The sequence below is a fragment of the Notothenia rossii genome (genome assembly GCF_949606895.1).
Source record: "Notothenia rossii genome assembly, chromosome: 7".
Lineage (NCBI taxonomy): Eukaryota > Metazoa > Chordata > Actinopteri > Perciformes > Nototheniidae > Notothenia > Notothenia rossii.
In genome coordinates this window covers 17193143-17204646 of record NC_136905.1, presented here as the reverse complement: position 1 = coordinate 17204646, position 11504 = coordinate 17193143, and the positions used below count along the sequence as shown (strand labels likewise).

The window sequence follows — 11504 nt, the reverse complement described above, 5'->3', positions numbered from 1 at the left end:
GTGGTTTTATTGATTGCATATTGAAATGTGTATCTTTTAAATATCACTTCAGTATTCATATGAGGTCTTTGGGGTGCCACTTGCTTTGTCTATTACTGATAAATAGTAACAACAATGATTTTAATAATACAATTGACTGCACCTCTTCTTTATTTTTATTTGCTATTGCACAAACATAAGACTGCATTAAATCCAGAAAATGAAAAAAACGTTTTTACTGAGTTATGAAATACTAAACAATTTATTTTATCTGTACCGATATGTGCGATATAATCTCACATAGAGCTGTCTAAAAAATATGTTTAAGAATTTCTTAATCTGATGAATATTTGGTCTGAAAACAGATTGTTTGCTTTATTGGACCAACAGTACAAAACCCTAAGAATTGTGCTTGAAGTAACACAATGGATGTTAATTAAGATTTTCCATTTTCTACTTCACTAATTGATTAAACGACTAATTGTTTCAGCTCTTCTGTTTACAGTTTAATTTATTCACCAATAGACCAGTTTATTCAGTTTGGAATATCTTACAACATCTTTAATGTTAACAACAGTATGCATCTTTTTAACAGTTGTACGCTGTGTTTTCTTTGCCAAGAGCTGTGCTGTAAGCCCCCTGTGAGGACAACCATCTGCCCTGCTGTCGGGATCATGAGTGAAACGCTGCAGGGGAGAAAGGTAACTGTAACCGAACCTGACCTCTGATTTTCTGGGTGAAGAATAATAAATAAAAATTGGCCTCGAAATGGCCTCTTCGTTAGCTATACAAATACATGGTTTGTTCTTAAATAGTTACACACCTCCACAGTGAACAAATAATCCAAATACAGTGACAAGTCTTGATCATTTGAAATGAATGAGGAGCACATCTAACAACAATGTATTTTCACTAAAACCAACCATTTAATACACTTCCACCTGAGCAGTACTCACATGAACACTCTTTTGCAAACCTGATACTGTTTAGATGGAAGAAATGTAACTGTGAGTTGTAAGAGTATACTAGTGGATAAACAAGGTTATACTGCAAGAGTATCTTTTGATATATTTTAACTCGAACCCCCATTTAGTTCAATTCATCCAGACTATTCTCTGTTTTTGTAATTTCTTATTTACTGTGGAGGCATGCAAAAACATGACATAACTTTTGACAATTTCATCATTTGGAAAAACATACTGGTCACATTACTCCACTAACCATTCATCATAGTTCACACTCCTTAGACGATCAATAAAGATAGTTCATGATTTTAATATTTCGTCTCTCCAGCTATCTCGATCTCGCCTTTGACGCTTTCTGGCCAGTTCAGGGAAGTATGCACTGTTGTACGGCATCTCCCTCTCCATCGTCTCCCTCCCCGGCTCCTTCCTTTTGCCGTTCCTCTGGTCGAGCAGCGCCTGGGTTCTCCTCCTTTCTTCAGTCTCCCTCTGTAAACGCTCAGCACGCAACCTTTCTATGGAGCTGCAAAATACAGGATATACAAATGTTTTATGTCTCTCCATAGGGAGATTTACAACATCATCACATTTGGTTCATTTCAACCTTACAGACTAATTCATTTTTAGGGAAACTGTCTCCCTGTACAAAGCCAGGCTAGCAGTTTCGCTTGATTCCAGTTTTCAAGCTAACTGCTAGATGTAGCTAAATGTTCAGCGTAGTTCATGGTACAGTCATGAGAGCGGTATCAAGCTTGTCATTTAGATCTCACAAAGTAAGCAAATAAGTGGAATATCCGCAACGTTAAACTATCCCTGTAAAACTGAAGAACTAAACGGCAAAAACGGAAAAAATCATGCAGACCAAGTCTGACCATTCTGAGATGCTGGAAATCAATCTTCTAAATGATATCAGATGCTCCACTATTAAATATTTCTAATTATATAATACAAATATGAGCGACAAGCGTAATTTATCTTCTTACCTCTCTCCACTGCTCCTCCTGTCCCCTTTGTTTTTCCTTTCATTTTTCTTGTTGTTTTTGTTGTGTTTTCTGTCCTTCACAGCCAGTGCCTTCTTCATATCTTTCAATGGATCTAAAAGGTCTTTCAATCTGCGATCTCTCTTTTCTTTCTCCTCTTCACTCAGTCCCTTTTTCTTTTCTTTATCTTTCTTCTGTTCTTTTTCTTTTTCTTTTGCTTTCTCTTCTTCTTTGGCGGTTTTCATGTACCACGGAGTGACCTCAGTCCCTGGTTGGGGTCCCAGAGACACCAGCAAGCCGATGGCGCGTTCCTGCTTCTCCTGAAAAAAAAAAAAGAAGAAATCAAAGTTTGTTGTGAAAAGATGCCAAAAGAAGATTTATTGTATTGTAAATGTAAAGAAGGGCAAGAATTGTAAAATGATTCACTTTTCCAAACGTTGTGACGTGTGAGAGCAACAGAAAAAGTAGAGGTTACCTGTTCATCTTTCTTATCTTTGAGATATTCCAAATTCCCCTTCTTCCCTGACGAATCCTCCAGGGGAAAAAGATTAAGATGCTCCAAGATTCCACTTCCTCCGCTGGGCACATCCTCATCTTCATCTGCCTTCGTCTCTCCCGCTGAAGAGAGAGCCGCTCGGGATTTGTTTCTCAGATACTCAGTACGAGCCTGAGGAGAAGAAGAGTTGTTATTCTACATCCGGACTCAAAATATAAAAAAACAATCAAGGCTTCTTTATAATGCATCGTCATATTTCACTGTTTGCTGTAACTGAAGCTTCAACCATGAAGGCATTTTCATCATTATTGTTTGTGGTATAATATTAATATTACGATGACACCTTTGTAAATAAAAAGATAATAATGACTAAGTTTACTACAAGCATGTTATTGATTTTTAAAGGCACAGTTTTAAAAAGGGGCTTATGTGAGGGGGAACTCTGTGAATAGCTTAACCAGCAAACCTTATTGTCCTATAAAGTGGTAAGGATGACTTAATTTATTTATCATGTGTATAATGATACCTATAAATGAGGACACACAAAGGGGTTTGTTAGAGGTGCACTTTTGTAGAGCTCCGTCACTGTTTGTGTCAAACTGAGGCTCAGCTCTGAGGTCACCACAGTAAGTAACTACTCGTCAGCTCTTTAGCAGCATCAGCATCATGACACGAAGTACCAAACACCAGGGTGTCTTGATATATGCATGGGGTCACCTCTTGCTCAGCACGCTCCACGCGACGCTTGGCCTCGCGCTCCTCCTCTGCTGCCTGGGCCTCGTCCTTTCGCACGCGAGCGACGTTGTCCTTGTTTCGAACGTGCCAGCTCTTCTTCGGGAGGATGTTCATTGTTGCCTTGGTGACAGTCTTTAATGTACCAAAGCAGATAGCAAGCAAGCTAGCGTAGCAGGCTAGCTCCAATTGAAGTGTTAATAAGCACGGCCAAAACACTCAATTTGTTCATAAAACCATTACGGTTGTATCTAGAGGAAGAAGGGAAGTAAGCAGTGTTAAAAATGAGCCAAATAAAGCCAGAAAAAATAGATATTCCACAGTTGGCGTCGTTGATTTGGCTTTTTGCAACTAAGCTAACGGTAGCCTATGTGCTACTTTTCATGTAGCGTTACAGTTTATATTTAACGGAACAGCAGCGAGCAGAGAACCCTCTTACTCAAAATGACCTAGTCGTTCGAACAATTTAACATAAACAGACAGGTAAATAACACTGTTACTATTTAGCAGGGAGGAGAGTTGCTCTTGCTAGCTGCCAGCTGTAGCCCACAGGAACAAGTAGACCCAAACAGGAAGTAAACACTACACCTTGTTGAAACAGCACACATGTGGCACTAGATGGGGCTAAAATTCCTCCTTCCTATTTTATTCTGATTTAAGTGAGAAAGGAACCAAAACACATACAGTGTAACTGTTTGCATGATACAAAAAAGTGATGAACATTTGCATTTATAACAACAAACACACTCTTTTAATTTATACCTGGCTTTATTTAGTTTAAACATACACTGCTTATTGTCGCTTTACCTTATATATTTTACTTACTTTAACAAATTGTTCATATTTACTTCTACTACTCATTATGCACACACATCTACAACATTCTTGTTTACATTCAGTTCAGATATTTACATTATTGTCTACCACAAATTTGTATTTTATTTTATACATCATTTACACATAATAGTTGTATCTACTACTATTTATGTACGTCAACTGTCTGCATGCCAATAAAGGACATTGCACTTTTCCAGATATTAAGTGCTAAAGGAGTGAACTTTTTTTTTTAGCATGTATATAGGATTCATACATTCCTTGGTAGTGCCTCATCATGTTTTCTCATGTTAAGCAGTTAGTTAAACCTAAACATGGTTCATACGCTATGTTCAGCTAGATGCTCCTGCTGTCTGTTTTAGTATCTGCTGTCGTCCACTCAGCATTTCAATCTGCTTCACCAAGAACTGCTTGTCACGGCCCTCCTGAAAGCAAAATATCCACTGTTGCATCAGTAAGCCTGTGCATATCAGGAAATCACATAGGCCAACCTACTTATTGTCCAATTTCAAGAGCATGTATGTCCACGCCATACAGATACATGTAAACAACTTACCAGTTTAATCTGAGCTCTTAGCAAGGCAACACTTTTTCCATAGACGGAGGCTAAGGCCACAAAATAGCACATCACCACACTGCCAGGGAGGAATGAGTTGTGATTACACATCATAAAATGGACAGTAAAGGACCATATAATACAAAGGTAAGATATAGACTGCAAGCTATATGTAGGTTAAGTACAGTACTGAATATGCCAGGATAATAGTCCTACAGATAGTAGACTCACCAAGATAATGCAAACAGGGGGATGGAGAATGACTGGGAACCGATGAAGAAGAGAAACTCCTGTGTAACGATGGAGAGGTTGTTGAAAGATGTTGGCACAATCGACCACATGCTGGGAAAAAAACGGAAAGGGCCGCAACTCATTGAAGGACGGATCCTGGGTGGAGAGAGGGAAACACTTCAACAATGTAATATAACATGGAAAAACATTTAATACTTCTCTGTTAGGACTGTTACAGTGAATAAAGGTAGAAATCAGACTTCAAAGTGACATTTGAGAGTACTTTGATCTCTAAAAGAATTTTCATAGTATATCATTTTGATTTAAGCTTCAACAATTTGCCATTATCCAAAGCGGAATGTGATTATTCGTGTCCATATTTGCAACCCGAAGCTATAAATTAATAGTTTGATTTTGTTTAGTTCTTAACAGAAGGCTGCTAAGATCAAACGTAAAACATAAAATAGGCACTCACTCAGATAGACTGTATATCATGACAACTGTGCCCAGGCCCAAGCCAAACAGGAGCACCACCAGGAAGAAGAAGGTGGAGGTGGTGGAGCGAAACGTCTTCAGTGCTGGCCGACAATTATGGAAGAGTGTAATCTGAGGAGAAAAATGGGTGGACAGGGTTAGTGACAAAACATAAGCAAAGTATTGGGGAACATCTTTCTGTTCACCAGGTCAACAAGAGTGGTTGTGGTACTTAAACAACAGGGAAGTTGGAAAATAAAATCTTAGATCTCAGGCTCCCTCGAACAACGCTCATTAAAGCAACAACTTCACCTTCATGAAGTAGAAGAGGAGGATAAACTTGAGGGTGTTGATGAGCGGCAGCAAAGGGCAAAACAGAGTTCCAGTCCAAACCACAGTCTGACCATAAACCAGTCCGAGCACGTTGGCGGGAACCACAAACTCCTGTCGACCCACCCACTGAGCCAGCTTATTGGACCAGTTGTCCACCACCATCCTAACACACAAACACAAACAGTACAATCACACACTTTAGTTGACAAACATCGGAATTTAGTGATAGTTTTAGACAAATTCACACAGTGATTTGTACCTGCGTGGAAACTCCACTAGGACGAGCACAGCGATGTTGATGAGGAAGTCAAACAGAGTCAGCTTATACATCTCCTGTCCTACACGCGTTTCCCAGCACTACATGATGAAACAAACAATAAACAAAAAAGGAACATGTTGTTAAATGTTAGAAATATTATGAATTAACTTTGCCTTTTTGTCATCTTTAATGTTTCCCCCATTCTTAACTTAACTTTTGTCGTCTCTATCCCTGTTTATGTTTTTTTTAAGGTTTTGTCTAGCTTTGATTATATTTGTGTGGAAGCATAATAATAATTTACATGTATTATAATTTATTAACAATTATTATTAACAATCAGGCCCCCCCCCTACCTCACAGACCTGCTGCACCACCACACCCCTTCCCGCTGCCCCCGCTTATCAGAAGCCAACCTCCTATCCATCCCCACCCGCACCAATCACCGGACCTGGGGGGACAGAGCCTTCTCCGTCGCTGCCCCCTCCCTCTGGAACTCACTCCCACAACCCATCAGACTGCACCGACCTCACCACCTTCAAAAAACTCACAAAAACTCACCTCTTCAATCTGGCTTTTAATGTGTGATTGTTTTTGTATTATTTGACTTTAACTATAACGATATATTTATTTGTTGTTCCTTTCTTTTCTTTTCACTATATCTGTAAAGCGTCTTTGAGCACCTGTAAAAGCGCTAACAAAATTAATCTATTATTATTATTATTATTATTATTACCGGGTAAAGTGCATGGTTGTATTGGCAGAGTTTACATTCTCCAGTATTTGCAGCCCCTTCGCAGGTGATCTGACGCCACAGGGTGAAGAGGAGAACACCCAGACTCACAAGCCGAAGAAACACTGACCTACATGTGAAGGAGAAATTATTAGATATGTTATTCATTCGGAAAGTCTTCTCTCTCCCAATAACCATAACACGACCCTCAGATCCTTCTTCTTACCCTTTACAAACTTTGGAATTAACAAGCTCCACTCACCCAGTTACAACAGTACTTTTTGCTGATTGTACTTCTCTATTTTTACTTGATAATCTTCTCAATGACAGATCTGACATAGGATACTTCCACATTTTGTAGTGGTACATAGTTAGGATCATGGCATCATTGACTATTCAATTCTAATTTGGGGGAGAAATGTTTAATATACGATGACTCTACAACTACTTTTTGACACATTTTGGCCTTAATTTCCGGCCACTTCCCTTTGTTTATCGAATGGATTTAATTATGATTATAATAATATTCAAATGCTCTGACAAGTTCTCTCTCAAACAGAAAAACCAGTGCAAACCGTAACAGTGCCACTATGACGGTAGTGCTGGGGGAGTATCGCTCTATCAAGGCGATCTGGTCACACAGCAGCGGCACCACAAAGTTTCCGGCGGTGATGACGATGGAAGGCAGATACTCAAAGAACAAACCCAGGATCCCTCCCTGCCCACTCTTTACCTGTTTGGCAATGAGATAGAGACCAAAAAGGTCACCAAAGACTTTCAGACTGAAGACAATTAACAGAATTATTCTTGTGTTTGACTTCATTTACCTGGCTGAACTCGGTGGCCGCAAAGATGCCATAGAAGGCTGCTATAATGAGCCCAAAGGAAACCAAACACATAGAAACACGTAGAGAGTATAAGACAATTTTCTGAGACAAAGTCAGAGCGGCTGCCCTTTTCTTTATGCTGTCCTCCTCCAGATCCACCTGAGAAAAGAGGAGAGAGATGAGGGGCCGTGTCAAAGCACTCGGGGAATGATTATGCAGAGAGAACATCACATTCCTCCATCCCGCTAAGTGGGACAGCTCCCCTCTGACCTGCAGCTGGTAGTGGATGTTCTTCTGCTTCAGTTTGGTAGCTCGGTCTCCCAGGCAACCGTAGTCCCAGCTGGTGAACACGATCATGCTGTAGTCGCCCACGGTGCTGCTTCCCGTTGCCACGACAACTCGAGCAGCAGTCCCCATCCTGCATGAAAGTGCATAAGCAGCAAGAAACAGATGCAGAGGGTCGAGGGGATTGAACTCTCAACTCAGGTTTTTCAAGGTCACTCTGGTCATGCATATTGAACTGAACCCCTTAAATGACATTTAAAATGTAACTCAAAAATACATCTACTAACCTGGAAAAGACTCAAAACAACTAAAAAGAGACAGAAAATGACTACAAAGACACAAAATAACAACAAAGACACTCAAACTGACCACAAATAAACTACATAGAGACACTAAACAATTTCAACATGACCACAAATTCACTATAAAGAGACAAGCAACTATAGAGAGACTCAAAATGACTACCCAAAGAGGCAAAACAACAATTAAAGGATGCCTAACAACTATAAAGTATGTTTTGCTCCTCAGAGGTGGCTGAGGCTTTTGCATTTGTCTCATAATCCAACCATGCATACACACATATACAGGCTGCATCTTGATTTATTGAATGTGTTTGTTCTGGGACTGACCTCGCTATGATACAAATGAAGCAGAAGACAAAGTAGAAGACAGCCGTGAAGAGGTAGGCCAGCGGGATGTTGTAGGAGAAGTTCTTGTCCTCCACCATTGTGTTGTTGTAGTAGCCATAAAACAGGTATGAATACTCCATGAAACCCTGAACACAGATCCCAGGACGGTCACTGTCACTCAAATTAAGTTGTGTTGATTGTTTGATGATCAATTAGTCCATTGTATTTGTTGCTGCTCTAAATGTAGGAACTCAGTATCTTTAAATCCTGGCCACAGTTCTGTGTTGGAGATTTCAAAAGCTAAAGGTGTAAAAAATGATGACAACCACTAATATCATGTCAGTTAATCAATTAGTATCAGTTTCAAATTAGTTTCTGCGTGTCTCATATATTTGAAGGTCAATGTGATGCATCAGTTTCTCACCGTTCCTGAAAGTAAGTCAAGGAAGTAATTATAGAACACCACCAGGCCTCCAGGATTAGGATCATAAACCATGCATGCCCCTTCACCTGGAAAACACAGAAAAAGGAAAGCTTTACTATTTCTGCATATATTCTCAGAGATTATAGAATTTCTACAGGTTTCCCCCGAACCTTTCTGAACATGTAGGTTATGCTTTCCTAACGTTTAGTACTTACATAAAGAGAAAACAGGGAGGTGGAAAGCTGCGACATGCTCTCCTGTGGCTCTGCCATCAAACTGCCATATAGACACAGCTACTTTCCTCAGATAGCTTTAAAGAATCCAAGGGTTTTAATGAAATGGAAATGTGTAATTGTTTCACATTTCCTTGGAACAATGACTGAGGGCCAACATAATAAAACCACTTTAATGTTGGAGAGTGAATCTTTGACTGTGCATAATGTAAAACATTTGCAAATGAACCAATCACATATAGATTTAGGTTTTGTTTTGAGAAGAGATCTTCTGCGATTGCACCGCTGACATCATTTCTTTTCCTGAGGGGAATGCAGCTGCTGGTACTTTCTCTCTACATTTACCGCACTGACGCCTCTGAGCCTCTGTTGCCTGGAAACTGTTGCATCAAACTGTGAGAAGGCTTCCCGTATATATAATAAATGTGTGCCTCATTGTCAGGAAATAAGGGGAAATTAAGGACCCTGAAAATGTCTTATGAAATATGTCTTGCCCCCTGGAGTAAATACAAAATGAAATGTTTTGAGCCATCTGCAGCCTGAACGAGTTTTTACCTGTGCTGTTAACAAGTGCGGCCCCGACGGATCTGAAGACGATGCTGGGGACGAGGACAAATCCAGCAATCAGTAAAAAGGAAACAAAATTGAGCACCACCAAGAACCGCAGGAACAGGAAGTAGGACTGGACACCACCTCCGAAGTTCCCTGTCGGGGCAAAGGGTCATGATATATATGTAAAAATCTGTATTGCTGATCTCAAATGTAACTAATTGAATAAACACAATTATAAAGTATGTAACATAAAAACAACATTTAATCATATTGTGCAGGAAGTAAGTTTACAGTTTGAGTTATCTGTAGTCCTGAAATAAAAGGTCAATTGTTTACCTCCGATCTTTTGCAAAGTCTTGTTCCACAGAGAGAAAAAGGAGAGGAATCCCATGCCGCAGTCTTTGAGTTTACGCAGAGATTTGGCCTTTTTCCGTTTCCACGAATCCCTGCTGGAAACCACAGGTACCTGCATTTGCTGCACCTGCCTGCAAAGGCAAAGTTGCAGTAAAATTGAGAAAGAGTTGTGTGATAAAAATTATAGTCTTTTATTTAATTGGTCTGTAAGACTTTCTCTGATGGACAAATATGGATTTGGTTTTTGTTTATGTGGAACTATATCTGCTGCACCTATCTATCTATCCATCCATCCATCCATCTATCTATCTATCTATCCATCCATCCATCTATCTATCTATCTATCCATCCATCTATCTATCTATCCATCCATCTATCTATCTATCTATCCATCTATCTATCTATCTATCTATCTATCTATCTATCTGTCTATTCTGTCACATTCATATTTAGATGTGTAATATTTAGATATTAAAGCTTCCTCTTCACTTAAAATATGTAGTCCGTCTGTGCAACTTCGATTAAATTGTCTTTCTTTCTTAAACCAGTAAACAGAAAAGCGACTGTTTGGGGGGCTTTATTACATTTCTAAATGGAGAAACCCTTTTTTGTGTTTACTACGAAGGTAGACAGAGTGAGGATGAACATGTTTCTATGATCACCTTAAATCTCAGATTAAGACTTGTACATGAGAAGATTTGGTAACATCAGGCAAAAAAGATAAATTAAAGTGTATTGACTGAACAACAACAACAACAACGTGATAAGGTACTGCTACTACTGATTTATTTATATCTGTTTGAAGATTCCTCTCTGTGTGCATGTACACGATGTCATGACTTGTAATTGTGTTCGTTTGTTTGATTCACTGTGAACAGTTGTACTTCTGAAATAGCAGGCACATATAATTCATATTCACATTAGTATGAATGAATAGTTTGCACAACAAGAAATATTTAAATACTTTTAAAGCCGTTTTTCTTAGTTTTTTTACCTTATAGCTCGTTTCAGAGCCATGGGCAGAGGAGTGGCTCTGAGGTCTCGAGACGGCCCACTGCTGCTCTCCTCATCCTCCTCTTTGTGGGGCGAGCTCCAGTCGAACTGAGGCGGATTCTGATTGGACACTCGAGACGGACCCCGTCTTAACCTTAGTGACTGCTGGTCACTGTGGTAACCATACTCTAAGAGTGGTGAGGGTAGAAAAACAGCAAACAATAATATAAGCAACATTTGTCAACACAATTCAAGATTCAAAGATGATTTCTCATCATCAGAGACCGTTAGAAATTCAGTCGATTCAGAAATTGATTTAAATGGTGAGGTTTTAAAATGAACAAACAAGTAGGAGAGTAATGAGATCAGAGGAAAGAAAAAACACACCTTCAGTATAGTCAAGCACCTCTCTGGAGCCTGGTCTCTGTGGTTCACTGGACATTTCTCTGATGCAGTTTAACTCAAGCTTTAAATACTGTCCTCTGGAAACATCTCATTCTAAACCAGCAACAAATCCTAAATAAAACAGATGGTGAAGCAGCTCCTCATGAGGAAATGCTGCCTAACCAGGAAACCCTTCACTGTTGTCTTCTCTCACGGACTTTGCTCCCTTTGTAAATGACCACAGGTACTTCCTTGTA

General features: G+C 39.5%; 2 protein-coding genes across 3 annotated transcripts; both read right to left on the bottom strand.

Annotated features, from left to right (window-relative positions):
- Positions 1 to 132: 132 nt before the first annotated feature.
- leng1 (leukocyte receptor cluster (LRC) member 1) lies at positions 133 to 3750 on the bottom strand. Of its 2 annotated transcripts, XM_079693439.1 has the most exons (5): positions 3135 to 3750; positions 2397 to 2588; positions 1925 to 2241; positions 1201 to 1464; positions 133 to 665 (listed from the first exon to the last, which is right to left on the bottom strand). In XM_079693439.1, exons 1-4 carry the CDS (start codon positions 3264 to 3266, stop codon positions 1245 to 1247), a joined length of 861 nt encoding a protein of 286 aa, XP_079549565.1. In that variant the 5' UTR covers positions 3267 to 3750; the 3' UTR covers positions 133 to 665; positions 1201 to 1244. The 2 variants fall into 2 exon arrangements, with proteins under 2 accessions (XP_079549565.1, XP_079549564.1); XM_079693438.1 differs by having other exon boundaries at positions 133 to 1464; positions 3135 to 3749.
- Positions 3751 to 3898: 148 nt separating this feature from the next.
- On the bottom strand, positions 3899 to 11480 carry tmc4 (transmembrane channel-like 4). Its single transcript, XM_079693429.1, has 16 exons — positions 11251 to 11480; positions 10865 to 11051; positions 9853 to 10001; positions 9520 to 9669; positions 8732 to 8817; positions 8308 to 8453; positions 7664 to 7811; positions 7394 to 7552; positions 7142 to 7299; positions 6570 to 6696; positions 5837 to 5934; positions 5557 to 5740; positions 5246 to 5376; positions 4771 to 4926; positions 4540 to 4618; positions 3899 to 4408 (listed from the first exon to the last, which is right to left on the bottom strand). Exons 1-16 carry the CDS (start codon positions 11303 to 11305, stop codon positions 4316 to 4318), a joined length of 2106 nt encoding a protein of 701 aa, XP_079549555.1. The 5' UTR covers positions 11306 to 11480; the 3' UTR covers positions 3899 to 4315.
- Between the last annotated feature and the right edge of the window lie 24 nt (positions 11481 to 11504).